This window comes from Lepeophtheirus salmonis, chromosome 6, assembly GCF_016086655.4.
Source record: "Lepeophtheirus salmonis chromosome 6, UVic_Lsal_1.4, whole genome shotgun sequence".
NCBI classification, from domain to species: Eukaryota; Metazoa; Arthropoda; class Copepoda; order Siphonostomatoida; family Caligidae; genus Lepeophtheirus; species Lepeophtheirus salmonis.
The window spans coordinates 4,238,815-4,257,128 of NC_052136.2; the positions used below are offsets into that span (position 1 = coordinate 4,238,815).

General features: G+C 30.4%; 1 protein-coding gene across 11 annotated transcripts in view; it reads left to right on the top strand.

Annotated features, from left to right (window-relative positions):
* Positions 1-18,314, top strand: part of Stacl (SH3 and cysteine-rich domain-containing protein) — a 139,990-nt gene that overhangs the window by 46,106 nt on the left and 75,570 nt on the right. For all 11 annotated transcript variants that reach the window (XR_011780708.1, XR_005864734.2, XR_011780711.1 and 8 more), the window contains exon 5: positions 16,801-16,881. Coding sequence is in view for 5 of the 11 variants with exons in the window: in XM_040713982.2 (XP_040569916.1) it covers positions 16,801-16,881 (81 nt within the window). In the remaining 6 variants the exon portion in view is untranslated. The remainder of the gene's footprint in view (positions 1-16,800; positions 16,882-18,314) is intronic.

Below are 18,314 nucleotides of genomic sequence, written 5' to 3' on the forward strand. Positions count from 1 at the left end.
TTAATAGTTTGAGAATAAAAAATATCTTTAAAAAACCATTATGAAGAAAATACATACTTGTATACGTGAAGGTATCATACTTTCGAGTTAATAAATAGATCCGCAGTTTCTATGCACATATTTTTTGTGTATATTTAGAAACAAAAATGTTGCACACATATGTGGGAAATAAAAACCATCAATACATTAATTATATAATTAATTCATTAATAGTTAATCCTCTTTTTAAGGGTTAATAAGAAAGAGAGGGACCCTTGAGACAATATCAAAACTAATTAGCATAAATAAATACTAAGGTCTCTCATTTCACAGGAAATTGTCTTACAGAGCGAATATCCAGATCCCGTTAGTGAATAATAAATACTCTGAAATTTAAGCATTTCCTTGTATATTAAGTTAAGGAAAAAGTAATTTCGTACATTTTTCTTTATTTTAAGCCTTTATAAGAAGTGTTACAATCTTCCGATTCAAGCCAACTATGCCCCGTTCTGTTTGATAGCTTGTTGCCAACTCTATTGAGGTAAAATTTGTACACCATGTGCGTTGGCAAACGACAGGAATAGGTGGTAGTCACTTGGTGCCAGGTAAGGACTGTAGGGATTGGAAGAATAAAAACTTCCCATCTGAGCTTCTGGATCTTCTAGCGCCTTATCAAAGATGTGTTCGACCTGGTGTTGTCTTGATGAAACACGATTTTTCTGCAATTCGAGTTTCTTTTTGTACCCAGTCTTCTGCAAACGGTTCATAATGGTTTTTCGATCGATATTCAGCTCCTGAGCGATGTTACGATTGATAACATGACGGTCTATCTCAATATTTTCCATGATTTTATCGACATTTTTGACAACAGGCATGCCAGGGCCTGGTGCATCATTCACCTCAACTACGCCAGAACAAAACTGCTCGAACCACTGTTGTGGAGTAGGAAACGGAAGCGTATGGGCCTGTATTCGGCTTAAATATTCTTGGTCACTTTCGACGTGGTTTTCCCTATCATGTAGTAATAATGTTAAATATGGATAATTCATTCCTTTGAGACCTCCATACTCGATGTACCTTAATTCACGACTGGACAGGGGAAACCCAATATTATGAAAAAAATCGTTTGTAGTATACACTCACACCATTACAAAGTGTTATCGTATGATCCGATGTGACCAACAATTAACAAGATATCCTTAGTTAAAAAAAAGAGACATGAAATTTGTTGGTATTTTTATCCCCAGCGTATTATATACGTAAAGTATATTCCCTTCTCTAGAAACAACCCAGTAATGAACCTACACAAAATGCGTTCAATTTAATAATTTTCCCCGAGCTGTACATTCAACTACGCCATTTCAAAGGTTTTTTTTGAGCCTGTGGCTGCCACTTTTTTGAATTACATAACTCGATCCGTCTCGCTACAAAAAACCTAAATTATAATTGAAGAACGTGCTAATTTTTGTTGGATTTGGATATTGTATAATTAGGAAATTCATGTCCTGACCCATGGGATATGTAACTCATTTTTACATTAACATTCTAAATGTGTAACTATTACAAATCTTTTATCTGACACATCAATTATAATGTGTGAGTTCTCTAGGGAGATTTCTAGTCCTGTTTGCCTCTGTTCAAGCATAAAACGTGCATTATATGATGATGCACTTTTATATATATCTTTTTTATTGTATATATTAAAAGGAGGACCTGGTCTAGTACAAGATTTTTGTTCATAGTGAAGTTCAATCATTCAATACTTTTTGTACTTCGTACAGTACTGGTTCTCAATCTTGTTGGAGGTACTGAACCCCACTAGTTTAATATGAATATTCACCAAACCCTTCTTAATTGGTCAAGTGGAGCGTGTCATAAATTTTTTTGTTTGTTTTGACCAACACTGAATCCCTGAGACTGACTCACCGAGCCCCTAGGGTTCGATCGAACCCAGGTTAAGAACAACTGTCGTAGAACATTATTTGCAAAGTATAAATTGCAAAAACTAGAAAACAGATTGATTATTCAATATGCATTTAGCATTTAATTTAATAAATTATATATAATTAAATGCAAGATTTCCCTGGAATTTCCTGTAGTTGGTAAACCCCTAAAATCACAGAAAAATGTGATCCTGACATCCCAAGATAGAAACCCTCAAATATATAAAAGCTATAAAACCAAGTTTCAATACATGAGATTGTTATTAAAAATATTTCGCTTTGAAGGTGGTTTAAAACGTTAATTCATCATTTTGTCTCATGGCCTATGCAATTTTTTTCCCCTTTCATAGAACTTATCTTGTTAATAATCAATTAATAGTGTGAATTGTCAGTGGCTCCAAAATTACTTAGTTATAGAGCAGTAGTGATTGTGAAACTGTAGTACCCGTATCACTGATGGTACACAGTGCTTCTCGTCAGTTCTCTAACAAGACCTATATCTAAAGATATATATAATTTTCCAAAACTACGACAGTGATTTTTCTTTTTAATGAACCAAGTCTGATAAATTTAAAAGTTAACTAGTGTTAAGCACAATTATCTAGACTATATCCTAGATATATTTCAATATTTTTCAATTTTATTGGAATATGCTTTTAGTTATGTTTAGTTAGGAGAGGCTTGGTGGTACACCACGACGCGTGGGTGGTGCTTGTTGAGGTAGGATACAAATACTCTTTAGTAGTACGCAGAGTAGGAGGGGTCTGAGATTTGATAAAAAGGTCATTCAAAATATGATTTTTATTAAAAAAAGTTGTCAAAGTTTAAATAATGGTAGTACATTGAAAATCTTACTTTTTTCTCAGGTGAAACGCAATGTTGTAAAATGTTGGGGAGCCACTGTTATCGAGTAATTCATACAGCCTCAACACCTCTAGCGGACCAAAATACTTACACTTAGTCAGCTCCACTTGCGTGCCCATCGTTTTCGCCACTTTGTTTAAAGCTCTGATACAAATTAATTAAAAGTATTTGCTAACTTTTTAGTAGTATACTCGCAAGAAAAATCCTTTCTTCACTATTTTCATATCTATATATTCTATTGAACTGTCAATCAGCTATTTTAGGGACCCACATCCTTTATAGTATATGAAAAGGCTTTCTTGTGACATGTGATACATAAAAAGGTTATTGAAATTTATTTTTCGCCTCTAAACTTTACATAATAAATGATGTACACACATTACGGTATAAGGTTAAGTCATATGTACAAGTACATACATAGATACATTTACCAATATTGAGCTCTCAATGATTAAAAAGTATTTTTATGTTCCTCTTTTAATCATTGTATAAAGCAATGTCCTAGCTTATTTTCTTATCCCGCTCATTCCAATGAAATTTAATAACAGCTACGCTTATAAGAAAATAAGCTAGGACATTGCAGGGGAGTCCCTCTGATTTTTTTCCTGGGGGGTAGTTTGGTTATTAGATTTTGTTTTTAAAAAAAATCAGTTATTTAAAAAAAAAATCTAATATTAAATTTTTGAAAAAAAATAAAAAATCTACAGCTATTCACAAAAAATTATTTCAAATATTAAATTTTTAGTAAAAGAAACTTAAATATGAAATTTTCCAGTAAATATCGCACATTCCTAAATTTGAGGAAGGCTACAGTCCCTCTAGTTCAAACTCTGTGGACGCCCTTGCATTGCCAAGAATTACTCCGATGTCAATCCTCAGTTTTACTTGGAGTGTAACAGAGACTTACAATTATAACTCCACAACCTATATTAAAGGTTAATCCCCCTCTTTTATGAGCACAAAAGAACGTTTAATAGGGTTCTGAATATTGTACTACTTAGGAGTTAAATAATCATGACATCAGCTGAGTAAAAGAAAAATTATTCTTCATATGACAAAATTCAAAATTAAAAAAAAAAAAAAAGAAACCCCAAAAAACACCGAGCTAAAAATTACATACGATTTACATCACTATAAATGTGCATTTTTTAACACACCCGTTTATTTGGGGTTGACAAACTGAGGATTAAATTATTTTTTCCTATGCTATAATAATTTTTTATTAAATTTCTCAGTAATGAACTTCCTTTTCTAATAATAAACAATGTATCATTGATGTACGTATACAAAATCAGATCGAAGATTAAAGACAGAGAGTAATTCTTAAGATTTCTTGCAGTCTTATTTCATATTTCCGAGCACCCCTTGTCACAGCTAATCTAATCAAACATCATAAAAGCTACACTACTCTCCTACATAATATTCTTCAAATTGTTAGGGTGTCTATGTGATTTTTGGTTTTTTTTAACATGCCAAAAAATCTCTTGATTAACATCCCTTGAATTATTTCTGTTTGAGCCATAGAATTTGGGATAGACGACTGAACAAAGATTGTTCAAATATTTTTTGTTGTACAAAATCTTTTACAAAAGCTCATAAATAATGATTTCACATTTGTATTAATTTATGAAATAGATTGCGTGATTCCTTTATAATTTAATTGCTTCTAAAATGTAAACAAATAAAAAAGTAACTATTTACTTTGAAAAATGAAAGTTACTAAGACGTTTATAAAAAATAAATAAATATTTTATTTATTTATCCTTTGCACTTGTAAAGTTTGTAAAGTGAGTAATGACAATATATCATATCCAGAAATAAATTTTCATGAATAAGAACCTTTAATATGAATTTGTCAAACCCAAGGAATCAAATGAACACCAAGAGCACTAAATAACTGGTAGAGTATATAAGATTCTGTAAATTTATAAGCGCCAATTGTTTGAATATAGTATGCTTTAAAGTAACACAAAATTTAACATGAATTGATGCAATTTTGAAATAAGTATTGTAGTAGAGTTTCTGCAAAATATTTTATTTATATTTCGATAAACAAAGCCTATAAATAAACTTTGAGGAACAAAATTAATTTTAGCTATCTTTCTTCAAATACCTACCAAATTCACGTTGCTCCCAAATAAATAATCCCTTTTAAAAAAACAAGAAGAACTCTAATATTTTCATATTTTCTAATATATTCAAAAGATGGCTTGCAATCTCAAATTACTCATATTATATTTTACGAGTTTTTTATAGTTTATATATTTATCACTATCTCCAAATGAATTCATGATCATAAAATAATCGAGCGAGTAAAAAATATATAGAGTAATAACAGCAATAAATCAAATTGTTTTCCATTAACTTTGATCTATTCTTATTTAAATAATATTCAAGTATATACATAGTGTCTAATGTATGCAACTTTTCATAAGCACTTTTTTCCTGCTTCCGAGTCAAAATGACTGGAAATAACTATTTACGTATAATATCAAGATTTATTCGTAAGAAACAGGCTGGCCTACATTTTTGGGCAAGTTGACAACACCTAATACAGTCAAATCCGAATAAATGAAACTGCTATTTTTCAATTGAAAGTTTTATTATATTCGGATTTTTCTTATAGGCAAAGTATATAAACACCCATTATGGAATGGTGTAGATCAATGGACATAATGAAAAAAAATATTCTCTTGAACTCAATGAGCGTTGGTGTGCGTCCGGGTTGTGCCTAGAGAAGGAAATATAATGAATGTATATGCACTTTAAAGACAATTTCTCTATCAGACTGAGTAAATCTAATACTATAATGTTTACTTTTACTTAATCAGTGTAATTCCATCGGCCAATAAAATGAACATTAAGAAAAAAAAAAAACCCCAAAAACTTATGTAAATAAGTAATTTTTAAACTTCCTATTTTAAGGCAATGGTGTTTGATTAGATACTGTTTTTGACAGATCATCCCGGATTTTTTAGGTTATTTTTCAGCAACGGCTTTCTTGAAAAATAATGGGAATGAATTAAAAAAAAACACATTCTGGTAAAAAATATTAGCTACCTTCTTATATCTTACTATTTGTACCTATAGAAAAGAAAAAAAATCTCATGGGAATTCTTCATTCTCCAATGAACTTAATGCCAAAAAAAAAAGAATAAAAAAGTAGACTCATTGCACATTTTTTTATTTTATTTTATTTTTCTTCAATGTAGGGTATTTTATGCATTGGAAATTGGTACATATCTGAGAGAAAGTTTACTATAAGGGTATGTTCCTTATATCTGAATTTCTTTTGTTAGGATTTGACGGTGTATATAAAAATGATGAAATGTACAGTTTGAGGTATATTTCTCAATATATTGAGGTTGCCCATAGCCTTGAAGATTTAAAAATTATTGAAAAGTAGCATTTTTACTTAAAAATAGTCAATAAAAGCCAAAATAGAGTAATTTATAATGAATACTTATTTTAGATGAATAAATAATTCTTTAAAAAGCATTTTAAAGTCTCTCATAAAATGAAATATATATATATATAAAAGCTAATTCCTATTTAGTGAATTTTAACTTTTTAACTTCTTGTTGATCTTACCTCCACAAAATTTATCATTTTTGCTGTGTAAACTAGTGAAGCAATTGATTTTTTTTTAAATTTTATCCCTTACAGCACGATTGTTTTTAAAAATAAAATAAAAAGAGGTATATTTACTAGGAGTAAAAAAATGAAAAATAAAGTATTCACATTGTTTTTGTGTAATTATTAATCAAGTCAAGCAAAAATAGGACCTCCATTCATTTTAATCCTGCTAAAAGGTTTTAAAAAACTTTTTAATATATGTATATTACACCTATCATTGAAGGATTCAAAGTCGCCTTTGAAGTTAAGAAAGTTTACAATATTATTGTGATTCTGCTCCACTTCTCTATGTAATTTCGTAGGCTTGGCGTTATGCCAAAGGATGATAAAATTATATTGAGCTCTCTTAGGAATATTATGGTCAATGTCGTGGTTCGCAATTATTATTTTTTATGAAGGATGGTTTAAGGAGATTAAATATGTACTCTGAACGTACCTTCCTTTTCTCTAATATTTTTCATTTAAAAATATATATTTTCAGCATTTGTTCAAAAAAAATAATTATCAAATAGAAATAGTTTTTGATATTAATCTTTTATTTAAGACTTGCATTGGAGCGTTATAGTCTACAATTTCCCCTAATTGATTTAATTGCTACATTATATACATCGTGTCTAATGGATGCTTCCTTAAGTACACATTTTGCTCTTATATTGCTCGGTCAAAATGCTTGGAAATAATCATTTACATATTTTGTAAGGATTTATATGTCAGAAATGTGGTGGGCCACATTTCTGGAGAATGTATTAATACATTTACCATTTACAGTACAAAATACACGTATAATCAGAATTAAGTAAATTGTAATATGTACACTATACACAGGGAATCAATCAAGTAAAATACGAGAATGCTCAATTATAATTAAATTGTTTTTTTTGAGTAAAGCATAGAGATACATATATATATATACATGCTTAATTTCTTTTATCTTCTACGAATTAATGCCATAATTACATTAACGTAGGAATCAATATACATAGACTTCAATAATTAATACCTACAAGTAGAGTACGGTACTTTCAGTATTTGAATGATCTCTGAAGGTTCGGAGAAGAGTTAGTATGCTACTTAATATGGTATTTAAAATCTTTTCCATCTCTGTTATGAGTAGGGTTGTTAATTCTTTGCAATTTCAATATGAAAAACAAAAAAAAAAAAAAAGAAGATAGATATGGTTATCCTGATAATTTAATTTTTTTTTTAGAGGAGGAATAGTTTAGCTCTCATTACATTTTATGTTAGGACCTGCAAGCAGTTAAGAGAAGAAGCAAATGAACACACATTTATTACTGTATCAAGTAAGGAAATAGATAGAAATTACTCCGATATCCATCCTTAATTCTATTGTTTTTTATAAGCAGGATACGAGGTGACCATTCTCAGCAACACCATTTGGGATTTAGTTGGGTCCTATGTCAAGGGGTTAAACTGAAGTAATTGAAAAACGACTTATTTTAAGTCTGAAACTTCAGAGAATACTCATCTCGAAATTCCAATCCCCCCAATTATTTATTCATAAAATACTTAGCCTCACACAATATTAAACATAAATTAATATTTAACAATTATGAAAAAGCTCAATCAAATCAAATCACCGTCAATGTATCATTTTTTGTCTGCGGCATTCAACAGTATTTAATTATTATCACCGGTATTGACATCTATACATCTTAATATATTGTTTAAAAGGGTTAATATAGTCCAACACACTTTTATTTATATTTATGTACAACACCAAATTTGTCATATCACACGTCATCTTCCCTCTCCCAGCTATTCTGGGCAAGAAGAAGAAAGAGCAATGTTCAGCCATATTGGAGGATATTATATTGGTGACTAGCCTGTATACGAGTTGTTGGACATACTGTTCCTTTTTTCTCTTTCACTTCACCTCCCCTAAGCACACACATATTTTGAACTGAATTGAAGAACCTTCAAATACGTTCAATCAGCCAAAATAGTCTTTATTAGTATTAAAATTTTTCCAATTTTCATCATTGATTTCTCAAATTCTGATTTTCGACTCAATGTAATTGAAAGTTCAAGTGTTATTCCTTTTATTTTCTATTTTGACATCCAAATACACAGGATTAGTTGGCAATTTTCATTAATTTGAATAAAAAAAGTTTTTATTCTTAGCTTGTATTGTTTAGATTCTCAGAATGGCTGATATTTACAATACTGACGTCACATGAAAACACACTATATGAAAAGTTGTTGGAAAATCAACAAGAAATATTTAAAATATATATATGTAGAAATATTGTATTTTAACGACCTTTGAAGTAGTTTATAAATTTATAAGTGTTCAAAAACTCAAGGATCATGAAATAATTGTCTAAATATCTGAAGCAAATATTTAATGACTTGTATTATTTTTTTTTTTGCAAGTCTCATGACGTCAATGTCAAGTCTTATGCCACTGATGCGCATACTTAGATATCCTAAGTCGAGTGAAAAGACTTGCAATTTCTAATATTATTATGTCTTTACCTATCAAATTACAGAATCAAGTCTACAACTGTGATAGTTTAATTCTGATCTAGAGAAAAAAAGAATTTCATTGGAGTTCCTAATATATATGTTGGATGCATTTATAATGAAAAAATACACATATATATATAGCAGAATATTTAATATACATATTTAGGGTAAATACAAGTTATTGGGTTTGGTTGAGATAGCCAATAATTTTAATTATAGTTTAGAACCTTCATATAATTCATGTTACTTAATATGACATTTCAAATCAAATCTGTCGATTTCTAATTCTTTGATTACGATAATGATTATTTTCAACTCTAAGTGCAATTCACCTTAAAGGTTAATCATAATAATTTGCTTATAGAGATTGACGATAATTTGTCGAAGAATATAATTATAATTTGCTTATAGAGATTGACGATAATTTGTCGAAGAATATAATTATAATTTGCTGAAGTGTTAACATAGTACACTATTTGTATTGTTACTAAATTACAATATTAATAAATATGTTTACCGGCTGTAGAAAAAATACTGAGACCTGCCTCTAAGTAGTCATTAAAAAAATCATAATTAATCAAGATGATGTTGTACATAGAATAATTTATTTGATAATATTTTCTACAATAACAATGCACATTAATTATGAATCTGGTCACCATCAGCCTTAATAACAGCCACCAACCGCCTCCGGAATCCCTTGCACACATTGGCAACGTAGTCCTTTTCCATGATCCTCCACTGCTGGTTAGCAGAGGTCTTCAAGGCATCAATATTCTGGTGGCAGACTTTGCAGGCCTTCTTCTCAATTTGCAAACAAATCTAGTAATCCAGTGAATTCAAATCTGGGCTCTGAGGGGGCCAAAGGTTCATGTTCCAGAAGTTCATGTTGCAACCCATCCCCTCTGGTACAATATTAACAGTATGAGCTCTGTCCTGCTGAAATACGTACGTGACCTTGTTGGACTTTTTCATGGTCTTGGTGATCTATGGGACCACATTTTCCTTCAATACCATCAATTAGTCGGCCGTGGGTACCCAGTATACAATAGGAAACCAAATTGGAGGCATTTTTTCTCCAGTTGATGCCATAACCCCAAACATCATCATAGAGGGCGGATGTTTGGTCTTGGTGACTGTCCTAATGCTGTTGCCAGTCTTGCCAAAGGATGCAACAGATTAATTTGCTTTTTGTAGACGGTGTCAACGGTAATGGTCTTTTTATCAAAGAAAAAATTACCCAGTTGCTGTTGTGCTTCAGATCATTCAAGGTTTGTTGACATCTCCGAAGAGAGGAGTTCTTTTTGACGTTGGGACAGGAGTGGCCTCTAAATTCTTCTAAACAACCTTTCTACAACCTTTTGGATGGCCTTACCCACAGTAGATTGATGGACCTTCGTCTTCTTCACGTACTCTGACATCTTCATTGTTGGGTTGACCTTATAGGGATCCATGACGTCTTCAGACTTCAATTTAGTGAGTTCTCCACTCTTGCGTTTGTCCTTAAGACTCTCCCCATTAGCCAAACAGTTTTTGACTCGACATACTGTGGCCTTGCTGACGTTTAACGCATTTATGATCGTCCTCCCGGTTCAGATTAAATTGCTTATGATGGCTCTTTTTGCCTCCATAGTGACATATACAGAATTTTTGTTTACAAACTGTACAATCTGAGTTATTAGCTTTGTTCTAGGAAAAACATTATTTTTGTATTTTGTGCTCTTTTTGGTCTTTTTTAGAGCCACCAACAATAAATTTTCAAGACCCATATGGCAGGCATAGTCACGGTCTAAAATCCAAATGACTGGTATATTTAGTTTCAATAGACCTTAGAGAACTGGGAAAAGTTAAATATTAAAAGATTGGAAAAAAATGTTAAAATTTGAATAGTTTGATGTACATTAATCAAAGGCTTAGAATCCAGCCTATTCAAAAATAATCGGAATTTTAAGATTTAATCAACAACACCACCTTAAATTTTTTTTAGAAGGTTTAATTACTTTTTCTACACTTTGGTATTATCGTCACGTTATATGTAAATGTATATAAAAAATACAATTTAGGTAGTCTGTTTAAAATCATTTATTCCATATAAAAAAGAAAAAAAATATATATAGGTTGACAAAGGGATTTCGATTGATTGTTCAGAATGAGGGAGTAAATTCAAAACACTTGCCAGTTGGCGCGTTAATGTAGAAGCCAAATTTAATTGTTGTCCAAAATTGCCTCCTCCGAACTTACCATCCTCTTCCGATCTAAACGGGGTCATAATTTTACTATGTCATATGGATATATTCCATCCAGAATTTTACCATATTTAATCTTTGAGTATTAAGATGTATTATAATTTAATCGTCAACTAAAGGAAGTAAGTTGATTATTGAACTTTCTATTACTCATCAGAGTTGAATATCATTTTTCTTTTTTTGGAATTGCCAAAAAATTATTCTAAGAAAAAAATCTAACGGATGTTTTAACTTTTTTTTAAGGCGATACCTTTACTCAATCATTAGTGCATCTTGTTACCTTTATCTATTTATTTGTCTATGGTCTACTCCGCACTTAACATAATTTTCCACTGATTTTTGTTGCATTTTTTTATGTAACATATAAAAATAATAGAAAGGTCAAGTGAGGATTATAATTATTAGTTAGAATTATTAAGAGACATTATATTAGGGTTTGACGTCATGATTCATAACTTCAATAAAGAAGATCAATTGATTACTCTGTCCATATTTAACGAACCATGTTTGTATATATGTATTGTGCGTAGTTACATTTGTAGTTCCGATGTTAATTAATTATTAGTATTAATGAAATTGATATAATCAGAAATCTTCTGACATAAATAGATAGTATGTAGCTCTTTTCAAGTCCATCAATGGATATCCGAAACATTAGGTATTTTTATCAGTAGATTGCCTATATTGTGCATTAAATATAAAATGAACCATTACATGACAATTATCATTAAAATGTGTCACAACATTTTTATAGCTATTTTGATGAACTCACAAAATAAAATGATTGATTATAAATATGCAATTTTCTACATATGTACATACATATTTAGATGTTTTATATTAATCCGTTTTTTCGGATATTAGAGTAATTATTTCTTTTTAAATTAATAGTATGAAGGTGTTTGTTTGATGTATGACTATAGAATTTGAGAGAACTAGCAATATATTTTTGGCTTCTTTCTATGTCTTTCCAAAACTCACCAGGGAGTTTTTAAAGATTTTAGGTTATTTCAATATATAGTATGATGAGCCAATCGTGAAAATTAATTTAAGGTTTTCTAGTGATATAAATTAAAATATTCATAACAATTACTCTCTTCAGGAGCTATCTACAAATATATATTTTTTGGAAAAATAAATTACCTTTGACACACCATTTCCGAGATGGACGCTAAAAAAAAGAGGTATTAACTCTTCTTGACACTGTAATGGGATACTTTGAACTATGGACCAGTTCAAAAACTCCTATTGTGTTGATGAGGTGCCTTCCCATCGACGGCAAAAATACTTATGGTTGGGTCGTTGCAATTGATGGAGGAATAAAGCCGCCTTATTGGTTTCCAAAGGCCCTCATGATCGGCACAAGGAGTTCATGGAGGTCTTAATAATTATGGTATTGACTTCGATGAATTCAAACTATCCTAAGAACAACTATGTTAGGTAGTAATACAAGGCACCTGGGTACAAGGCCAAGACAGCTAAGGCATGGTGCCTTGAAAACTTGGCCAACTTATGGGCTCATACAATATGTGAACCCTCCAGTCCAGGCTGTAACCCCTTGAACAGCAGCATCTGGGGTGCCGTCAAGAAGTAGGCCTTTGTTACCCCTCACTCAAGTATTGTAAACTTGAAGGTTTCGGTGGAGAAGGAATCTGGCGATGCGTCTGTGGACTTCTTTAAAATAAGTGAAAGGCGGTCATGCCCGGAATTGAGGCCATGGTCGGCACTGATGGAGACAACTTAAAAAATAATTATAAATGTATGTATAAATAACTGTTAGAAGTTTCAAAGCTAAACTCTCAGTACTTTTTGTGAAACTTGAAGATATTTCTCATAGGAGAAAATTTTGAAGGTTTGTTTCTCCAGACTGCATAGTTGTAAAAATATATTGACTTTAGATGTAGTTGGAACAAACTTCCTTTACTGAACAGTAACCACCAATCAACATAACAGATTGATAATTCACATATTATTAACATTTCAATTATAAACTTTGAAAATGTCTCAGGAAAGAAGGATTTGCGTTTTCAATGCTATTCATATAATCCTGGGCCATTCCATATTCATACATTGTTATGGGCTCTTTCATATTATCTAATTTTTAAAGTACTGATAACTCTAGCGTATATGTACATTCTTTTCTAGAAGGTGTGATCATTATCAATTTGTAAAATCATCATTATAGTTTAGGTAAAAATATTTTTGTATAGGAAAAAATCCATAGATGATAATCTTTTAGAAGCATGACTATGAATTAAAAATAAAAGGAGTGCACATAAGAAATATTGGTGGCTTGAAATATACTTAATAAAAACAATAGGGATCCTTAAAGTTTGATGATACTTATTTTGAGATACAGTTAAACTTTGAGTAACACGCTTAAATGAATTACTTCACTGATGGGTTGGGGTGGGAAAAGTTAGAGTAGAGGATAGAATCCCTCTGACTAAAATATTTTAATCATATTTTTTTGAGAAGAAGAAAGTTTTTGTAAAAGAATGAACGTATATTAAAAAAAAATTATTTTTGGAATATTACAACCTTTACAATATGCAATGTTGTCAATTTGTATTTTGTAAAAAGAATTCATTTGTGTTACTTGTTTTTTAAAGTTGAAAGGGCGAGAAAGAAAGTACTAACAACATTGGATTGTAATTAATTTGTGCCCAAAGCACTTTTCTCCCCATTTACTACTTCGTAATTTGTAAATGTTCAAAGAGGAAACATTTTTTTTTGTAAACATACATTAAGTTTGAAGTAAAATAAAATAAAAACTAATTAAAAATACTAACAAAAAAAATACGATGCCGAAAATATAAAATGTTATAGTACAAATAAGATTCATTTAATGGCTAAACAGAAATGGCATATAGCTGTAAAAACTCTGTTCAATGCGGCTAACGTATTGCCAAAACTATGTTGTTCTTTACTTGAATATAGCTGGTATAAAGCAAAGGGTATCTATTTATAATTTATCTGTATATAGTGTTTCCTGATGTAGATTACATATATACCATTAAACCTTAAAGAAAAAAAAAGGAGTATAATTTAAAAAAAAACTCAATTTTGCAGTCCTTGAGTTCAATTTATCAAAAAAAAAAAAAAAAAAAAGAAGTACTTTTTATAAAATTTACAAAAAATGAATGCTACTTTTGATGAAATTGAGGAACGAGCTAAAATACTCCGTGACTCATTAAATCATATTTTTCCCCCCGTTAGGCTGTTATTACTATTTATAGGTATATGTAGTGAGTTAACTAGAAACGAAGCTTGAAGTACTTTTTCTCAAAAAGTATGAGATGAATGAGTATTATTCAACTAATTATCTTCTATTTATTTTAATAAATTATTTTGATTATCTCTACAGAGGCGCCGTTATTCGTACTTTAACATTGCAAAAATTTACGCTCACAATAGAATAAAATAAATAAATGGTGTCCCTGATTTAAGATGAGAACAAAACCACCATTTATTTTTTACCTTCATTCACGATAATTTTTGCTAACGTAATTATACAATCTTAATTACGAGTCAAAGCTAGGATTTAATAATGAAACACCAAATTTGGAGCTCTGTATTGATGGATCTCATCTCATTTGAGGTTCGCAGTCGATATTATTGAAGAACGAGAAGCTCTTTTGACTATTGTTTACTTCCACTCAACTTGAAATACAAATAATAAAACGAAAGTCTCGTCTATTTTCGTCCCTCTTTTTCCAATGCCTTCCAATGAATCTTCTGACTCCCTTCACTTCAACTTATCCTCCAGTGTTTTACAAATATAATTGTATTATTATTCTCAGGAATATCAAATATGAGTTAGGATCTATACCCCAAAATGCTCTTTGGAAGATGAGGAGGACGGTGATTCCTTCATTCTAAGCATCGAATAAGTATTTATTGAAGCAGCCGAGAGGATTTTTCTGCATTCATACTTTCCTTGATGCCCCCAATGATGGATCATTCAATATATTATACTTTTATTTTTGACAGAAGGTTTTTTTTACTCCTGTGCAATGCAAATAACTGTCAACATTAAGGACGGAATGAAGTGAAAATACTGAAAGGATGAAAATAGATGAGACGTCAAGTAACTGATTTTTGAGTTCCTTTATTTTAGTAATTTCAAGAAGGGAAGGCCGATACTTAAGATCTTATTGGGTAATACCTCTTCTTAATCATCATCTTGATATGATGCACTCTTTACTATAAACTCAATTAAATTTATATTACCTATGAGTCGTCAATCTTTGATTAATCAAAGAAGAAAACTAATATGGAATATAGGTTATTATTATTGGGAATTCAGATTTTCCCATCCAACAAAGTCTTCAAAGTGATTCAATACAACTGGGCAATTGGATAAATTGTTCGGAGATTTTGATTTTGTGCCCATAACTTTCATTTGATTGTACTATACAGATGTTTTAATTTTTAAACGTATAATACATTTCCTGAAATAAAAATATCAGGATTGAGATAAGAGTGGTTCAACTATTTATTAATGTCTTTGCATATAAGTATTTACATGACTGTTTTAAATGTTTGGTGATGCAAAATTTATATTATCTACATTTTCTCTCTTTTTTATTTACATATCTTTTATTTACGGAACAACCAATATAATTGAAGCACCTTTCTTTACCTCTTGCCGATGATCAGGTAGGAAGAAGGATTGAAGGAATTTGATTTAATATAAGAGGACTTGAGGTTAGAAACAGATTCAAAATAGGAGAAGGGCTTGAGGTAAGAAAGGGGGTTAAGGTTGAAAGAGGGATCGAGATAAGAAATTGATTTATGGTAGGAGGGGAACTTGATTCAGGAAACATACTTGAGGTAAGAGTTAAGCTTGGAGCAGGACAAGGACTTGAGATAGGAAACATATTTAACGTGGGAGGAGAGCTTGGAGTAGAAAGAAGGCTCCATGTAGAAAAAGGATTTAACGTAAGAGGAGAATTTGAGGTAGGAAAATCACTTAAGGTTGAAAGAGGGCTCGAGGTAAAAACGGTTTGTTGTAATAGGGGAGCTTTGAATAGGAAGATGACTTGATGTAAGAAACATATTAAAGTTGGGAGTAGAGCTTGGAGTACAAAAAGGGTTAGATGTAGAAAACGGCTTTAAGGTAAGAGAGTTTGAGCTAAGTAATTGACTTAAGGTAGGCTTAATGCTCGAGTTAGGAAACAGATTACAGGTACATGAAACTGATGAAGGTAGAGGGCTTGAAGAATTCTATAATAGTCCCTTGATAAATGTTTTCCTCTCGGTTTTACAAATGATTGGAGGAGCTATATTTCTTTCTAGATATTCTTTCCTTTCTTCTGTTAAAAAATCTTCTTCACATAAATAATTTTCAGGAATCGAAATGATCACTGTCCTGTTTGTGGACATCTAATAACTGTGGGCAATGCTGGATACTATCACTAGTTTGCTAATAAAAACAAAAAAATAAAGATTGATCCGGTTAAAAATGTTGTCAAAAGTAGTTAAGAGCCTAAATGTGCCTAAGGCACTAATTATATGTCTTATCCAAATTTATTCTATAGATTTTAAAGCTTATTAGATTTAATATTTTTTTTTTAATTTGTGTCTAATTTTTAAATGAATTTTTTTCAATACATAAAATACTTAATTACCTATAATTCTAGGAATTGGATGATGTATACCAAGATGTGAGCGCTGTTGTTGAAGAAGCTTTTGCTCAAGGCACGGATGTTATTTCCCTAAAAGTAAATAATATTTTATTTATGCTTCTCTTAATGTATACATATATATATATATTGTCTACCAACATGGAAAAATAAAAATCTTTCATGTTTCAAAATGATATGGCTCCAAGCTCAAGTAGAAATTGAGTTTTCTATATTCATTTGTGTATACGTTTCATACATAATTTCAAAAAAAAAAAAAAAAAAAAATGAAACCAGTATGTTATGGTTTTCATAAGTAGTCAAAAATGTGTAATTTAAAATGTTATTTTAAATATTAGACATATAATGTCATTAAAATTTTACTCAAATGTTAAATTTATGAAAATTAACATAAGGGTGGGTCGCCTTGAAGGGGTTTGCTCAACTTTTTGACTTTTAGAACAGAAATATTGGGAAATTTTTTTTATTAGTATAAAATTAATTGTTTAAAATGTTGGCTCCAGGATGGGGCTTTCAGAGATTCAATATTTATTAGGTATTGTGTTGGATTATAATAACCATTATACTAGAAAAAATTTAAATATGATTATTTTTTTCTTGATACATATATATCGAACAAAAAAAACAAAATTTGATTTGTTGGACATATAATTTTTGTTCAATAAGAACGAAACTTGACCCTTTAAATATAGTTATAATTTAAAAATACCCGATAAGTATCCCTAAAATAAGATTTCTCAAAAAAAATATAACAAAAACAGGATAACTTCAGTTTCAGCTCGAATAAACAACCTTGGTTTTTCATCGTATTAAAAATTTCCAATTAACCTCCCCCCTAAATCGACTTCTAATATTCGGATTTTTATATATGTTCCAATTATTCATTTAATTTTTAATATCTTTACATAGAAGAATGGTGCATTTTCACCTATTTTTTAGAAATTTTGAGCTCTGATAGGCTTAAAATATGCATTTGAGTAAAGACAGTATGACAACCAATTTTCGACAATTTTGAATTTTTTTTAGAAGTTGTTCAACGAAACTTAGATTGTTTCATTACCTGAGGATTTTAGCATCATGTGGTCATTTAGTGCCCCTCAATAAATTATCAGAAATATATCCCTCTTGTACCCTTAGCGTTGATGGGGGATCTAAAATTTTCTTTATTTTTCAAATTTAATTTTTTGTCAATTTCTGAGAACAAAGGTGTTTGTTTTTGGAAAATCGGAAAAATTTGAAGATTTTCAGTTTTTCAGTTCGAAATTTGTAAGTTGTCGATAAGAAATCGGGTTTTTTAATGTATTTCCATGTTTTACTGATTTACTGTTTTTGCTGATGTTCATGTGATAACGAATTATTTTTTTCTCTTAAAACATCTAAAATTTGAAAACTAATTCCTAAGAAAACACGGGGTCAAGATCATAATTCATAAGTAAGAAGTTTGAATTATTTCCCTATAAAAAGATAAATTGATTAAAATATTTTAGTCTCCCAAAAATGTCGAATTGTTC